The 18,443-nt window shown below is 45.6% G+C and overlaps 1 protein-coding gene and 1 long non-coding RNA gene across 3 annotated transcripts in view; one reads left to right on the plus strand and one right to left on the minus strand.

Moving 5' to 3' along the window:
• The window catches only part of PAM16 (presequence translocase associated motor 16), a 187,299-nt gene that overhangs the window by 157,804 nt on the left and 11,052 nt on the right, over positions 1–18,443 (minus strand). For both annotated transcript variants that reach the window (XM_075318224.1, XM_075318221.1), the window contains exons 4-5: positions 17,161–17,231; positions 10,424–10,601 (exon numbers count right to left, since the gene is read on the minus strand). In XM_075318224.1, coding sequence (XP_075174339.1) covers positions 10,424–10,601; positions 17,161–17,231 — 249 coding nt within the window. The remainder of the gene's footprint in view (positions 1–10,423; positions 10,602–17,160; positions 17,232–18,443) is intronic.
• Positions 1,956–16,299, plus strand: LOC142245490 (uncharacterized). The gene is made up of 3 exons (XR_012724776.1): positions 1,956–2,006; positions 3,247–3,387; positions 16,184–16,299. It is a non-coding gene; the product is annotated as an uncharacterized LOC142245490 (long non-coding RNA).

The raw sequence follows: 18,443 nt of genomic DNA on the forward strand, positions 1-18,443 counted from the left end.
CCATCAGAGAGATAGCAGACATGCTTGGAGTAGCAAAATCAACAGTCGGGTACATTCTGAGAAAAAAGGAATTGACTGGTAAGCTTGGGAACTCAAAAAGGCCTGGGCGTCCACGGATGACAACAGTGGTGGATGATTGCCGCATACTTTCTTTGGTGAAGAAGAATCTGTTCACAACATCAACTGAAGTCCAGAACACTCTCAGTGAAGTAGGTGTATCTGTCTCTAAGTCAACAGTAAAGAGAAGACTCCATGAAAGTAAATACAAAGGGTTCACATCTAGATGCAAACCATTCATCAATTCCAAAAATAGACAGGCCAGAGTTAAATTTGCTGAAAAACCCCTCATGAAGCCAGCTCAGTTCTGGAAAAGTATTCTATGGACAGATGAGACAAAGATCAACCTGTATCAGAATGATGGGAAGAAAAAAGTTTGGAGAAGAAAGGGAACGGCACATGATCCAAGGCACACCACATCCTCTGTAAAACATGGTGGAGGCAACATGATGGCATGGGCATGCATGGCTTTCAATGGCACTGGGTCACTTGTGTTTATTGATGACATAACAGCAGACAAGAGTAGCCGGATGAATTCTGAAGTGTACCGGGATATACTTTCAGCCCAGATTCAGCCAAATGCCGCAAAGTTGATCGGACGGCGCTTCATAGTACAGATGGACAATGACCCAAAGCATACAGCCAAAGCTACCCAGGAGTTCATGAGTGCAAAAAAGTGGAACATTCTGCAATGGCCAAGTCAATCACCAGATCTTAACCCAATTGAGCATGCATTTCACTTGCTCAAATCCAGACTTAAGACGGAAAGACCCACAAACAAGCAAGACCTGAAGGCTGCGGCTGTAAAGGCCTGGCAAAGCATTAAGAAGGAGGAAACCCAGCGTTTGGTGATGTCCATGGGTTCCAGACTTAAGGCAGTGATTGCCTCCAAAGGATTCGCAACAAAATATTGAAAATAAAAATTTTTTTTGGGGTTTCGTTTATTTGTCCAATTACTTTTGACCTCCTAAAATGTGGAGTGTTTGTAAAGAAATGTGACAATTCCTACAATTTCTATCAGATATTTTTGTTCAAACCTTCAAAGTAAACGTTACAATCTGCACTTGAATTCTGTTGTAGAGGTTTCATTTCAAATCCAATGTGGTGGCATGCAGAGCCCAACTCGCGAAAATTGTGTCACTGTCCAAAGATTTCTGGACCTAACTGTATATACACACACATACATATATAATGTTATATACATATACGATACGATACCATAATTTCCCACGGGATCAATAAAGTGTATCACAGCAGCACAACTTAAATAATAACATGAATTACTTAATTGACAAGACAGTAGAGTTGACAGAAGAACATTATACATTAGATCAGGTCATACGCAGCGGGTGAACTGAGAAGTTGAAGAAATAAAGAAGGAAACATTCACCTTGATGATTTAACACTAATGTTATTGTTGTACATTCCCATAGCAGTTGGCACAAATGATATCCTATATTTTTCCTTCTTATACCTCAGAAGAATTAGCCAGTTACTGAAGGTCTCTTCTATCTCATGAATAGCTCATATAATGGATGTGCATTATTATTCATAATCGCCATACACTTTTTCAGAGTTCTTCTCTCTACTACCTCCTCAAAAGAGTCAAGATACATACACACACACACACACACACACACACACACACACACACACACACAGGGCCGGATTATAGGCGGGGCAGACGGGGCTTCAGCCCAGGGGCCCCCACCACAAGAGCCTCTGAGGGGGCCCCCACCACCATCTGTGTGTCCGCCATTTTATTAATGCCGCAGTGGTTCAAGACCGCACTGTACCTTTAAGGTATTTCAATCCCGGCAATCACTGTGCTGCAGACACGCCCACTGCACGCTGTGTGGGCTGCGTCTGCCAGGATGACGTCACTGCGCTGCTGTTTCTTCCTGCCGTAGAGGAGCTTGTGGGAGGACCGGAGGTCTCAGTGGATCCCGGTAAGTATGAGGTCATTAATCATGGTGCCGGCCGGGCAGGAGACTGCAGTGAGGAGGGAGCAGACGCCGCTGATAACACCAGACCGGTTCCATAGTGTCAGCGGCCACTCTGCCCGGGATCAGTGTGAGATATTGCAGGAGTGTGCTCTGCTGCAGATCAGGTCGGGCTGTCAGTGCCGGGTCATCGGCTGCAGCCTCATCCCTCCCCTGCAATAACTCACACTGATCTCCAGCACAAACATCACTACACAGAATCCTGCACTGATCACATCTGAGCCTGCAGCACACATTACACTATATGGCCCATATTACATATAGAATATGTGACGTCCTGTCCTGTAGGCCCAGGTGTGATCAGTGCAGGGCATTGTATATCTGTGCACATGGTATACCACATCCAGCGTACAGAGTAGTGTGATATACTGTGTACACACATCAGATGGTATATAATAATGTGTATATTGTATAGCATCTGGTGTCTGTATCACAGTATATTGTGTACCAGTCATGTATTCTCCTGTACACTGTACAGGGGCGTACCTTTGGGGGGCATGCATCATATTTGCCCCTGCACAGTAATCAGGGGGGCACCATTAAAAAGTGAGGCAGCAGTATGGTGGGAGAATATTGTAAGTTGAGAGTATTGGTGGAGAAAAGTGTGAGGGGCATAGTATAGAGAGTGGGTAGTGGGGGGGGGATAAGCAGTATAGAGGAGGGGCGGCATGGTGGCCAGTGTGAGGGCACAGTATGGAGGGCACAGTATGCTGAGGAGGGGGAATGTGAGACTGTGGTGCGGTATAGTGACTGGATAGTGAAGGAGATCGGCAGTATAGAGAAGGGGCAGCATGGTGGGCAGTGTGAGGGCACAGTATGGAGGGCACAGTATGCTGAGGAGGGGGAATGTAAGATTGAGTTGCACTATAGTGATTTTGATACTGAGGGTGAGGGCAGTATAGAGAGGGGATAGCATGGGGACATTGTGAGGGTACAGCTCAGGAGGGGGTGTGTGAGGAGGGGGCACAGTATAGACATTTGGAAGTATAGTGGGGACACAATGTACAGGACGGTGTGACGAGGGGGCCCAGAACTGAAAGAAGAGGCCATGTACCATAAGAGGGACATTGTGTGGGTCATTTTATGCAGGGAGCACAGTGAGTGGCAATTATTTATTCAGGCGCACAGCGTAGGTCATATATTTATATTTAGGAGCATTATAATCATTCTGCTATTTATTTATAAGGGCATAATGTTGAGATGTGCTGCAGAAGGCCCGGGAAGTCTGCAGAGAGGAGCTGTGGATGTGAAAAGTCATCATGACGTCTGGACAAGATGGAGAAGAAAGAATAAGATGACTCCGATCAGAGAAGATGTCACCTACAAGGTACCTGGATGTAAATGTATGTTTGTGATACTCAATGCTTCATAAATACTGATAACTCCCAGCATCTTCTTACAATTGTTAAGGACATACTGGGAGTTGTTAATTCATGTGATACAAATGTATATGGGGATGTGACATTACAATATATTGTTGTAGTAAATTTGGTACTGTAGTCATGTATTGGTGGTTCTGGTGATATATTCGTTTACTGATGAGGGTGCTAGCAGGGGCGTAACTACCGCGGTCGTCATTATGACCGGGCCCGGGAGGTTAGGGGCCCGGCGCCCGCCAGGCAGATCAGCAGCCAGCTCCTGTCAGTGAGAGAGGAGCTGCGCTGTTCTGCCGCAGACCACGCGGCTGCTATTTGAACCGGTGCCGCCGCCGACACCGGGCCCCCCTGCCTGGTGTCAGCCGCGGCATCGGGACCCCCTGCCTGGTGTCAGCCGCAGAACCGGAGCCCCCTGCCTGGTGTCAGCGGCTGCAGCGGCTCCCCCAGCACCGCGCACAGTAATGATGAAGCATAGCGCTGCCGCGCTATGCATCATCATTCTAACCCTGTACCTGCGCCGTGACGTCACTCCCGTGCGACTGTTGTGCTAAATGCACAGAGTGCAGGATGGGAGGACGCCAACCGCAACACCGGGAGAACGAGCAGCGGGGAGGACGAGCGGCGGCGGGGGAACGAGGAGAGCGGCGAGGACAGAGCAGCGGGGAGGACGAGCAGCGGCAGGGGAACGAACAGCGGCGAGGACAGAGTAGCGGCGAGGACGAGCAGCGGCGGGGGAACGAGGAGACGTGAAGAGAGAGGGTACACGGTGGTCAGAGGCTTGGGGAGGCTGCATTATTTTACATGGAGGCTGCATTATTATACATGCAGGCCTGGGGAGGCTGCATTATTATACATGGAGGCCTGGGGAGGCTGCATTATTATACATGGAGGCCTTGGGAGGCTGCATTATTATACATGGAGGCCTTTGGAGGCTGCATTATTATACATGGAGGTCTGGAGAGGCTGCATTATTATAAATGGAGGCCTGGAGAGGCTGCATTATTATACATGGAGGACTGGAGAGGCTGCATTATTATACATGGAGGCCTGGAGAGGCTGCATTATTATACATGGAGGCTTGCTGCTATATTATACATGGAGGCAGGCTGCATTATTATACATGGAGGCCTGGGGAGGCTGGCTGCATTATTATACTTGTTGGCCTGGGGAGACTGGCTGCATTATTATACTTGGTGGCCTAGGGAGGCTGGCTGCATTATTATACATGGAGGCCTGGGGAGGCTGGCTGCATTATTATACATGGAGGCCTGGGGAGGCTGGCTGCATTATTATACATAGAGGCATGGAGAGGCTGGCTGCATTATTATACATGGAGGCCTGGAGAGGCTGGCTGCATTATTATACATGGAGGACTGGGGAGGCTGGCTGCATTATTATACATGGAGGGCTGGGTGCATATTATATATGGAGGACTATGTGGTGTAGTATAATATATGGAGAACTATGAGAAATTAATTATAATAATTGAAGGGACTGGGGAGGCTGGCTGCATTATTATACATGGAGGGCTGGGTGCATATTATACATGGAGGATTATGGGGGTGCATTATACTATATGGAGAACTATGGGGGTGCAGTATAATATATGGAGGACTATGTGGGGCAGTATTATATATTATGTACTATGGGGTGAATTATAATACATGGAGAACTATGGGAAATGCATTATAATACATGGAGGACTATGGAGCTGCATTCTAATATATGAAGGGTTATGTGGGACCCTTTACACTATATGGAAGGCTATGTGGGGGCCATTATTGTGTTTGGAGAACTATATACGAGGGGGGACAAAGATACAATCAGGGGATGGGAACGTTTTGTGCTGAGGGGAAAAAGGCTCTTTCCCTCAGCACCCAGCTTTCCCATGCTCTGCTATACATCTCTCAGCACCCAGCTTTCTCATGCTCTGATATAGGAAAGCTGAGTGCTGAGGGAAAGATGTATAGCAAAGCATGGGGAAGCTGGGTGCCGAGGACAAGATGGATATCAGAACATAGGAAAGCTGGGTGCCGAGGACAAGATGGATATCAGAACATAGGAAAGCTGGGTGCTGATAGAGGGATTTCAGATCATGGGAAATCTGGGTGCTGAGGGTAAGAGCCAAGTGTCAGTGTCATTATCCTGTACCCCAAGTGTCGGTGTATGTGGAGGGGGGCCCAGATCTGAACTTTGCATCGGGGCCCATCAAACTCTAGTTACGCCACTGGGTGCTAGTGATGTATTTTGGTATTGCTTTTGGTTCTGGTGCTGTACACTGTGTGCAGGATTATTAGGCAACTTGTATTTTAGAGGATTTTTTTTATTATTGATCAACAGTTCTCAATCAACCCAAAAGACTCATGAATGTCAAAGCTTAATATTTTTGGAAGTTGGAGTGGTTTTTTTTTAGATTTGGCTATCTTAGGAGGATATCTGTTTGTGCAGGTAACTATTACTGTGCAGAATTATTAGGCAACTTAATAAAAACCAAATCTATTCCCATCTCACTTGTTTATTGTCACCAGGTAAACCAATATAACTGCACAAAATTTAGAAATAAACATTTCTGACATGCAAAAACAAAACCCCCAAAAATGAGTGCCCAATATCACCCCCTTTCTTTATGATGACACTCAGCAGCCGACCATCCATAGATTCTGTCATTGCTTGATCTGTTTACGCTCAACATTGTGTGCAGCAGCCACCACAGCCTCCAGACACTGTTCTGAGAGGTGGACTGTTTTCCCTCCCTGTAGAGCTCACATTTTATGAGGGACCACAGGTTCTCTATGGGGCTCAGATCAGGTGAACAAGGGGGTCATGTAATTATTTTTCATCTTTTAGACCTTTACTGGCCAGCCACGCTGTGGAGTAGTTGGATGCATGTGATGGAGCATTGTCCCGCATGAAAATAATGTTTTTCTTGAACGATACCGACTTCTTCCTGTACCACTGCGTGAAGAAGTTGTCTTCCAGAAGCTGGCAGTAGGTCTGGGAGTTGAGCTTCACTCCATCCTCAACACGAAAGGTCCTACAAGTTGATCTTTGATGATACCAGCCCATACCAGTACCCCACCTCCACCTTGCTGGCGTCTGAGTCTGAGTGGAGCTCTCTGCCCTTTACTGATCCAGCCTCTGGCCCATCCATCTGCCCATCAAGAGTCACTCTCATTTCATCAGTCCATAAAACCTTTGCTAAATCAGTCTTAAGATATTTCTTGGCCCAGTCTTGACGTTTTATCTTTTGTTTCTTGGTCAGAGGTGGTGGTTTTTCAGCCTTCCTTACCTTGGCCATGTCCCTGAGTACGGCACACCTTGTGCTTTTTGATACTCCAGTAACGTTGCAGCTCTGAAATATGGCCAAACTGGTGGCAAATGGCATCTTGGCATCTTCACGCTTGATTTTCCTCAATTCATAGGGAGTTATTTTGTGCCTATTTTGCTTCTTGCGACCCTGTTGGCTATTTGCCATGAAACGCTTGATTGTTCGGTGATCACGCTTCAAAAGTTTGGCAATTTCAAGACTGCTGCATCCCTCTGCAAGACATCGCACAATATGGACTTTTCAGAGCCCGTCACATCTCTCTTCTGACCCATTTTACCAAAGGAATAGAAGTTGCCTAATAATTAAACACACCTTATATAGGGTGTTGATGTCATTACACCGCACCCCTCCTCATTACAGAGATGCACATCGCCTGATTTACTTAATTGGTAGTTGGCTCTCAGCCTATACAGCTTGGAGTAGGACGACATGTATAAAAAGTATCATGGGAGCAAAATACTCATTTGCCTAATAATTCTGCACACAGTGTATTTATGTACATTTCACTGATTCTGATCCTGTACACACGTAGCAAGCCATAATTTGTAAAATTACATGACCGCAAGGGTTTCTACATTATGTTAGTAGCATTAAAGGTGTTGTCCAGGTTTGTGATGAAAGTTTCTATGTGACTGCAGACTTCTGAATCCTCAGTGTGCACACTGCACACTGTCAGGACTCTCCGATGCCAGCAGTGAGAGCTTGAGGGCATGTAACTATTGAGTGAGGCTGCAGACGTCCTAATTTGAATGTGGCCGGAAGTAAGCAAATCGCATACTTGCAGTGCCATGACTACTTGCTCATGGCACGGGAAAATCATGACAGTGTGCAGTCCGCAAGCTGTGAGAATTCAGAAGTCTGCAGTCATATAGGATAACTACAAATTTCCCTTGTCGACCTGGACAACCCCTTTAATAATAAAAGTAAGCCCCGTAGCATGCCCAATCCAACAACCTGTAATATACTCAATGTAAGGATTTAGCTCTGCTTGCTAATTCCAGAAGTGATCACATGACCACTTGCAGGTCATTTTAATACTTTGAATCACAATTAGCTTCTCTTCCTGCTTCTCTTTATGGGCTGTAGTATTTCACTGAACATCGAGAGAATTAGGAAGAGCAGCTCATCGGCACGTGTGAAAATGGCGTATGAGCGGTCACATGACAACTACTCAAACCGCATAAGCCGTGTATAGAAGGGGGCGCCAAACTGAACTCCTACTCCATGGACAGGAAAACCTAGATCCACCTCTGATACAGTGTATGGCATACCGTGCACAGACATCAGCTGCTATGTACTACTCCGGAGACAATACAATAGAGAGCACATTGTGATTTTCAGCAACCATTGCTGCCAGTGAGAACTTTCCCTTTCTGTATTTTTACTATTCCTTGGCTGTCTTAACATTTGGGATCAATAAAAAAATGTGAGTAACTTTACTTTCTGAGTATAAGTGACGGCTGTGAGTGATCCTGGACTGTATCTGTATTGTAGTGCTGTAAATCTGAATGTGGCAGAACAGGATAAGATCCAAGCTCATTGGATTTATATCTAAATGCTACATTCGCACTCTACTGTTATGACTAAAAATGTTAACGTTATGGGGCCCCCACCAGATTTTCTGCCCAGGGGCCCCCACCAACCTTAATCCGGCCCACACACACACACACACGTCTAGGGCAGGGATATCAAAGTCAAGCAAACAGACACAAAAAAACAACCTGGACAAAGTTGTGGGCCTCACATAGCCCTCTATACAGAATAATGGGGCCCGCATAGCCCTCCATACAGAATAATGGGCTCCACATAGCCCTCCATACAGAATAATGGGCCCCACATAGTCCTCCATACAGAATAATGGGCCCCACATAGCCCTCCATACAGAATAATGGGCTCCACATAACCCTCCATACAGAATAATGGGCCCACATAGCCCTCCATACAGAATAATGGGCCCTACATAGCCCTCCATACAGAATAATGGGCCACACATAGCCCTCCATACAGAATAATGGGCCCGCATAGTCCTCCATACAGAATAATGGGCTCCACATAGCCCTCTATACAGAATAATGGGCCCACATAGCCCTCCATACAGAATAATGGGCCCTACATAGCCCTCTATACAGAATAATGGGCCAAACATAGTCCTCCATACAGAATAATGGGCCCCACATAGCCCTCCATACAGAATAATGGGCCCCACATAGCCCTCCATACAGAATAATGGGCTCCACATAGCCCTCCATACAGAATAATGGGCCCACATAGCCCTCCATACAGAATAATGGGCCCTACATAGCCCTCTATACAGAATAATGGACCCACATAGCCCTCTATACAGAATAATGGACCCACATAGCCCTCCATACAGAATAATGGGCCCCACATAGTCCTCCATACAGAATAATGGGCCACACATAGCCCTCCATACAGAATAATGGGCCACACATAGCCCTCCATACAGAATAATGGGCCCCACATAGCCCTCCATACAGAATAATGGGCCCCACATAGCCCTCCATACAGAATAATGGGCCCCACATAGCCCTCCATACAGAATAATGGGCCCCACATAGCCCTCCAGACAGAATAATGGCCCCACATAGTCCTCCATACAGAATAATGGGCCCCACAGTTTTCCATACAGAATAATGGGCCCCACATAGCCCTCCATACAGAATAATGGGCCCCACATAGCCCTCCATACAGAATAATGGGCCCCACAGTCCTCCATACAGAATAATGGGCCCCACATAGCCCTCCATACAGAATAATGGGGCCCACATAGCCCTCCATACAGAATAATGGCCCCACATAGCCCTCCATACAGAATAATGGCCCCACATAGCCCTCCATACAGAATAATGGGCCCCACATAGTCCTCCATACAGAATAATGAGCCCCACATAGCCCTCCATACAGAATAATGGCCCCACATAGTCCTCCATACAGAATAATGGGCCCCACATAGTCCTCCATACAGAATAATGGGCCCCACATAGCCCTCCATACAGAATAATGGGGCCCACATAGCCCTCCATACAGAATAATGGGCCCCACATAGTCCACCATACAGAATAATGGGCCCCACATAGCCCTCCAGACAGAATAATGGGCCCCACATAGCCCTCTATACAGAATAATGGGCCCCACATAGCCCTCCAGACAGAATAATGGGCCCCACATAGCCCTCCAGACAGAATAATGGGCCCCACATAGCCCTCCATACAGAATAATGGGCCCCACATAGTCCTCCATACAGAATAATGGGCCCCACATAGCCCTCCAGACAGAATAATGGGCCCCACATAGCCCTCCATACAGAATAATGGGCCCCACATAGTCCTCCATACAGAATAATGGGCCCCACATAGTCCTCCATACAGAATAATGGGCCCCACATAGTCCTCCATACAGAATAATGGGCCCCACATTCTGTATGGAGGGCTATGTGGGTAGTGCCCGCTCATCACTAGTTACAAGTACAAAGCACCCGAGCATGGTAGTGCCCACTCATCACTAGTTACAAGTACCAAGCACCCGAGCATAGTAATGCCCGCTCATCACTACTGGTGATTAAGGCCATAACCTGGTCATTTAGGAGTTAAAAATATTTTGTTGACCCTGTACTTTTCTGGAGCTGTACCGGCTCTCACCTGCGAGGGCAGTGTTCCTGGAAAGATCCCAGACTTGTGCGGATTTTCCAGCCGCGGAGAGGAGCAGGGCGTCGGCTGACGGGTGGAACTGCAGAGCTTTCACATGGCCACCCTTCACGGTCAGAGACGCCACAGAGTCGCCCACATCACCCGCCTCAGACATGCGCCACAATTTCACCTAAAAAGAAAACACAGCTGCTGCTTAACCATTTAAATGCTGCTATCAATCACTAGCAACACAATTGAAAGGGAAGCTGCTACTTCACAGATGTCTCCCTCGCAGGTACATCGAAATAGACCTGTCAATCACTTGCAGCGCAGCTTTAAAATATAAAGGCTGGAACTTATGTGGCCCGTGGTTTGGGCAGCATGAACTGCCCCACAGGTTACCTTTAAATGGCGCAGTCGAAAATAAATAAATAAATATAATATAATATAATATATATATATATATACAGTTAGGTCCAGAAATCTTTGGACAGTGACACAATTTTCGCGAGTTGGGCTCTGCATGCCACCACATTGGATTTGAAATGAAACCTCTACAACAGAATTCAAGTGCAGATTGTAACGTTTAATTTGAAGGTTTGAACAAAAATATCTGATAAAAATTGTAGGAATTGTACACATTTCTTTACAAACACTCCACATTTTAGGAGGTCAAAAGTAATTGGACAAATAAACCAAACCCAAACAAAATATTTTTATTTTCAATATTTTGTTGCGAATCCTTTGGAGGCAATCACTGCCTTAAGTCTGGAACCCATGGACATCACCAAACGCTGGGTTTCCTCCTTCTTAATGCTTTGCCAGGCCTTTACAGCCGCAGCCTTCAGGTCTTGCTTGTTTGTGGGTCTTTCCGTCTTAAGTCTGGATTTGAGCAAGTGAAATGCATGCTCAATTGGGTTAAGATCTGGTGATTGACTTGGCCATTGCAGAATGTTCCACTTTTTTGCACTCATGAACTCCTGGGTAGCTTTGGCTGTATGCTTGGGGTCATTGTCCATCTGTACTATGAAGCGCCGTCCGATCAACTTTGCGGCATTTGGCTGAATCTGGGCTGAAAGTATATCCCGGTACACTTCAGAATTCATCCGGCTACTCTTGTCTGCTGTTATGTCATCAATAAACACAAGTGACCCAGTGCCATTGAAAGCCATGCATGCCCATGCCATCACGTTGCCTCCACCATGTTTTACAGAGGATGTGGTGTGCCTTGGATCATGTGCCGTTCCCTTTCTTCTCCAAACTTTTTTCTTCCCATCATTCTGGTACAGGTTGATCTTGGTCTCATCTGTCCATAGAATACTTTTCCAGAACTGAGCTGGCTTCATGAGGGGTTTTTCAGCAAATTTAACTCTGGCCTGTCTATTTTTGGAATTGATGAATGGTTTGCATCTAGATGTGAACCCTTTGTATTTACTTTCATGGAGTCTTCTCTTTACTGTTGACTTAAGAGACAGATACACCTACTTCACTGAGAGTGTTCTGGACTTCAGTTGATGTTGTGAACGGGTTCTTCTTCACCAAAGAAAGTATGCGGCGATCATCCACCACTGTTGTCATCCGTGGACGCCCAGGCCTTTTTGAGTTCCCAAGCTCACCAGTCAATTCCTTTTTTCTCAGAATGTACCCGACTGTTGATTTTGCTACTCCAAGCATGTCTGCTATCTCTCTGATGGATTTTTTCTTTTTTTTCAGCCTCAGGATGTTCTGCTTCACCTCAATTGAGAGTTCCTTAGACCGCATGTTGTCTGGTCACAGCAACAGCTTCCAAATGCAAAACCACACACCTGTAATCAACCCCAGACCTTTTAACTACTTCATTGATTACAGGTTAACGAGGGAGACGCCTTCAGAGTTAATTGCAGCCCTTAGAGTCCCTTGTCCAATTACTTTTGGTCCCTTGAAAAAGAGGAGGCTATGCATTACAGAGCAATGATTCCTAAACCCTTTCTCCGATTTGGATGTGAAAACTCTCATATTGCAGCTGGGAGTGTGCACTTTCAGCCCATATTATATATATAATTGTATTTCTGAACATGGTTTTGTAAACAGCTAAAATAACAAAACTTGTGTCACTGTCCAAATATTTCTGGACCTAACTGTATATATGTATTCAGCCCCTTTGAATTTTTCAACCCTTCCCACATTTCAGGCTTCAAACATAAAGATACAAATGTTAATGTTCTGGTGAAGAATCAACAACAAGTGGGACACAATTGTGAAGTTGAACGATATTTATTGCTTATTTTAAACTTTTTTAAAAAATAAATAACTGAAAATTGGGGCGTGCAATATTATTCATCCCCTGTAAGTTAATACTTTGTAGCGCCCCCTTTTGCTGCGATTACAGCTGCAGTCTCTTGGGGTATGTCTCTATCAGTTTTGCACATCGAGAGGCTGAAATTCTCGCCCATTCTTCCTTTGTAAACAGCTGGAGCTGAGTGAGGTTGGATGGAGGCGTTTGTGAACAGCAGTTTTCAGCTCTTTCCACAGATTCTCGATTGGGTTCAGGTCTGGACTGTGACTTGGCCATTCTAACACCTGGATACGTTTATTTGTGAACCATTCCATTGTAGATTTTGCTTTATGTTTGGGATCATTGTCTTGTTGGAAGACAAATCTCCGTCCCAGCCTCAGGTCTTTTCCAGACTCCAACAGGTTTTTTTCAAGTATGGTCCTGTATTTGGCTCCATCTTCCCATCAATTTTAACCATCTTCCCTATCCCTGCTGAAGAAAAGCAGACCCAAACCATGATGCTGCCACCACCATGTTTGACAGTGGGGATGGTGTGTTCAGGGTGATGAGCTGTGTTGCTTTTACGCCAAACATATAATTTGGCATTGTGCCCAAAGAGTTTGATTTTGGTTTCATCTGAGCAGAGCACCTTCTTCCACATGTTCGGTGTCTCCCAGGTGGCTTGTGGCAAACTTTAAACAACACTTTTTATGGATATCTTTGAGAAATGGCTTTCTTCTTGCCACTCTTCCATTAAGGCCAGATTTGTGCAGTGTACGACTGACTGTTGTCCTATGGACAGACTCTCCCACCTCAGCTGTAGATCTCTGCAGATCATCCAGAGTGATCATGGGCCTCTTGGCTGCATCTCTGATCAGTGTTCTCCTGGTTTGAGATGAAAGATTGGATGGACGGCCGGGTCTTGGTAGATTTGCAGTGGTATGATGCTCCTTCCATTTCAATATGATCGCTTGCACAGTGCTCCTTGGGATGTTTAAAGTTGTGGAAATCTTTTTGTAACCAAATCCGGCTTTAAACTTCTCCACAACAGTATCACAGACCTGCCTATTGTGTTCCTTGGTCTTCATGATGCTATCTGTGCTTTAGGCTAAGTTAACATTTCTGTTGTTTTGCATCAGTCACATGCGTTGCTTGATGCACGTGACTGATGCTTTGTACAACGGATGACAAAGGAAAGAATTTCATTGTCGGACTCCGTTGTGTGCGGGGGGCGGAGTTCGGGGGGCGGAGTTGAGGACGTCAGTGCCGCGGTCTGCATGGCTGGGGACAGGTAGGTGAGTGAGTGTGTGTGTGTGTGTGTGTGTCTACATGCGGAGTGTGGGAGGGGGCGGAGCGCGAGGGGGCGGAGCCGAGCGGGGCCGTGGAGCTGAGGACGTCAGTGTCGCGGGGACTGCAGGGCTGGGGACAAGTGAGTGTGTGTGTGAGTGTGTGTGTGTGAGAGTGTGTGTGTGTGAGTGTGTGTGAGTGTGAGTGTACACATGCGAAGTGCGGGAGGGGGCGGAGCCGAGTGGTGAAGTGTCGGCCTCCTTGCACACTGTATCCAGGGTAAATATCGGGTAAAAGCAAAGCACTTTTTGCTTGGTTACCCGATATTTATCTTGGATACCAGCTTACACAGCTTAGCGCGGGCTCCCTGCACACGTAACCACTGTAAATATCGGGTAACTAACCAAAGCGCATTGCTTGGTTACCTGATGTTTATCCTGGTTACGGGGACAGGGAGCCAGAGAGCATGCACAGCAAAATCCTACGGATCGCGCTGCTCAAAAAACGTTACAGGCTGCGTTGCTCCCGCCCGGCGGTCAGTTAAAAAACGACTGACCGCGACCCAGCGGATGCAACGCAGCATCATCAGTCGCAATCCGTCACTAATAGAAGTCTATGGGGAAAAACAGGATTCCTGTAAAATATTTTGCAGGATACCGTAATTCCTCAAAGCGACTGATTGTGACTGATGCAAAACAACGGAAGTGTGAACTTAGCCTTACACAGAACACAGAACACTGAGACTATCACAGAGCAGGTGCATTTATACGGAGACTTGATTACACACAGGGGGCTAAGGCTAAGTTCACATTTCCGTTGTTTTGTATCAGTCACATGCGTCGCTTGACGCATGTGACTGATGCGCTGTACAACGCTGTACAACGGATGACAAAGAACAGAATTCTTTGTCGGATTCCGTTGTGTGCGGGGGGCGGAGTTCGGGGCGGGAGGGGAGCCGAGCGGGGCCGTGGCACTGAGGACATCAGTGCCGCAGGGACTGCAGGACAGGTGGAGTGTGTGTGAGTGTGTGTGTGTGTATACACACATGCTGAATGCGGGAGGGGGCGGAGCCAAGCGGGGGCGGGGCCAGGCGCTGAGGATGTCAGTGGCAGTGCTGCGGTCTGCATGGCTGGGGACAGGTGAGTGTATGTGTGTGTGTGTGTGTGTACATGCGGAGTGCGGGAGGGGGCGGAGCCGAGCGGGGGGCGGGGCCAGACGAGGGTGTCAGTGGCAGTGCTTGTCTGCATGGCTGGGGACAGGTGTGTGTGTGTGTGTGTACATACATGTGCGGAGTGCGGGGCCGAGCGGGGAAGTGTCGGCTCCCTGCACACTTAACCAGACTAAATATCGGGTAACAGCAAAGCACCCGATATTTACCTTGGTTACGGGCCTACACTGCTTAGCGCTGGCTCCTTGCACCGTAACCAGGGTAAATATCGGGTAACCAACCAAAGCTGGTTACGTGTGCAGGGAGCCAGAGAGCATGCGCAGCGAAATCCGACGGATCGCGCTGCTCAAAAAACGTTACATGCTGCGTTCCTCCCGCCCGGCGGTCAGTCGTTCCACGACTGATCAGTCGGGCGGAGGGTGCAACGCAGCATCATCAGTCACAATCCGCTGCTCATACAAGTCTATGGGAGCAACGGAATCCGCTAAACGGATTCCGTTGTTTACAAGAGCAGCGGATTGTGACTGATACATTTTAGCGGAAATGTGAACTTAGCCTTATATATATCATCATCAGTCATTTAGGACAACATTGGATCATTCAGAGATCCTCAATGAACTTCTGGAGTGAGTTTGCTGCACTGAAAGTAAAGGGGATGAATAATATTGCACGCCCCAGTTTTCAGTTTATTATTTCTTACAAAAGTTTAAATAAGCAATAAATTTCCTTCACCTTCACAATTGTGTCACTTGTTGTTGATTCTTCACCATAACATTACATTTTTATCTTTATGTTTGAAGCCTGAAATGTGGGAAAAGGTTGAAAAATTCAAGGGGGCCAAATACTTTTGCAAGGCACTGTATAATAATAATAATAATAATAATAATAATAATAATAATAATTTACACATTTGAATCTGACCATCCTTAAAAAAAAAAAATAATAATAATAATACATGAATATAAGAATTGCTGTATCTGGAAAAGTCTCAAAGTAATGAAACCCTACAGTATTCTCTGAAAAGAGAAACATTAAATGCCAAAACTGCATTTTTTTTTTTTAGGTAAAAATAATACAAACCCTCGGATATCTACATTAATGGGAGAAAAAAAAAGTTGCTGATCTCAAAACATGGAAGCCAACTTTTTTATTTTTTTTACAGATTAAAGAACAAAAATAAATAAAAAAAATGATAGTTTGGTTAATAAAAAAAAAATATACTAATCTCAGAAAATGGTGCCACAAACCACATTTTTACAGATTAAAGAACAAGAAAAGAAAAAAAAAAAGCCCATAAAATATATATATATATAAATAAAAAACCTATACTTTGGTAAAAAGCAAACAAACAAAAAACTGTTACTGATTTTAGAAAATTAGACCACAACCCAATTTTTTTCTTTTTTTATAGATTAAAGAACAAAAAAAAACCCCCAAAAACATTATACTTTGGCATCTTTGACCTGGAAAGACGTGGTACCAGATCATTTGTCTTATACGGTGGCAGCATAAATAACGACATATACATATATGTATACACATATGTGTTTGTGTACATATTAAATGTATATTATATTTATATATATATATATATATATATATATATATATATATATATATATATATATATATATATATATATATATATATATATATATATATATATATATATATATATATATATAAATAAAACATCAGTGTATATAACAAAACAATGGTGCAATGGACGTTTGTCACCTTTTCATCCCATGTGGAATTTTTTCATTGCTTTTAGTATATGATATAATAAAACAAATGCCATCATTCAAAATTACTACTTGCCATATTATAAAAAAAAAAAAAAAAAAAAGAACTGGAATGGCTATGTAGATTGAAAAATAAAAAATGAACGGGTTGGAAAAACTAAATTATAAAAATGAAGAATGTCCAAAGTGGGAGAGGAAAATTGAGACAACCTCTATGAAACCTGCACGGAAAAGAGACATTGTGGCTTCTGCATCAGAAAAGACATTTCCCTAAAACCATGGTGTCATCACTCACAGACTGGTCATCAGATCCGGTGGCCAAGAGATCGTCATCAAACGGGGAAAAAGCAAAATCTGTCACCACGTCTGCAGGAGAAACAGAAAAAAAGGTAAGAAGGAGACATGATGGAGTATGTCTGCAATAAATTACATAGCACAACCACAACTAAAAACTGCCGGATACAATATATATATATATATATATATATATATATATATATATATATATATATATATATATATATATATATATATATATACACACACACACTAGAAGGTGGCCCGATTCTACGCATCGGGTATTCTAGAATTTACGTATTGTGTAGTTTATGTATGATTTTTGTTATATATATATATATATATATATATATATATATATATATATATACATAGATGTTGTGTGTAGTTGCCAAAGTTTGTGTAGGGGCTGTAAATGTTCTGGGTGTTGTCTGGGTGTGCGGGGGGGGGGGGGGGGGGTGGTGAGAGCGGTGTTGTTTGTGTGTTGCGTTGTGTGTGTTGCGTTGTTTGTGGAGCGCTGTGTGTCTGTAGCGTTGTGTGTGTGTGGTGATGTGTGTGTTGCGCGGTTTGTGTGGGTGTGGCTGTGGGGTGCGTGTGTTTTGGGGGGATGTGTGTTTTGTGCAGTGTGTGTGTTGCGCGGTAAGTGCGTATTTTTGTGTGTGCCGCGGTGTTTGTGTGTTGGGTGTTGTGTGTGTGCGGCGTTGTCTGTGTGTGGGTGTCTGTGTAGGGCAGTGTTTGTGGTTCCCAGTGTGTGTGTGGTGTGTTGTGTGGTGCGTGTGTGGCGGTGTGTGTGTGTTTTGGGGGGGGAGGGGGGAGGTGTGCACCCCCCATCGTGGTCCACCCCCCATGCTGCACCCCCATCGTGCTCCATCCCCCATGCTGCGCACCCCTATCATGCTTCATCCCCCATGCTGCGCACCCCTATCATGGCTGCACCCCCCATCGTGCTCCATCCCCCATGCTGCACACCCCCCATCGTGGTTCATCCCCCCATTCTGGGCACCCCCCATCGTGGTCCAACCCCCATGCTGCACCCCCCATCGTGCTCCATCCCCCATGCTGCACACCCCCCATCGTGTTTCATCCCCCCATTCTGAATGGGCATCGTGTGAGGGGGCGTGGCCTAATGGGCATCGCGTGCGGGGCGTGGCCTAGCGGGCATCACGTGTGGGGGGCGTGGCCTAGCGGCATCACGTGTGGGGGGGGACGTGGCCTAGCGGGCATCGCGTGCGGGGGGACGTGGCCTAGCGGGCATCGCGTGCGGGGGGACGTGGCCTAGCG

Source organism: Anomaloglossus baeobatrachus, chromosome 7 (assembly GCF_048569485.1).
Source record: "Anomaloglossus baeobatrachus isolate aAnoBae1 chromosome 7, aAnoBae1.hap1, whole genome shotgun sequence".
Lineage (NCBI taxonomy): Eukaryota > Metazoa > Chordata > Amphibia > Anura > Aromobatidae > Anomaloglossus > Anomaloglossus baeobatrachus.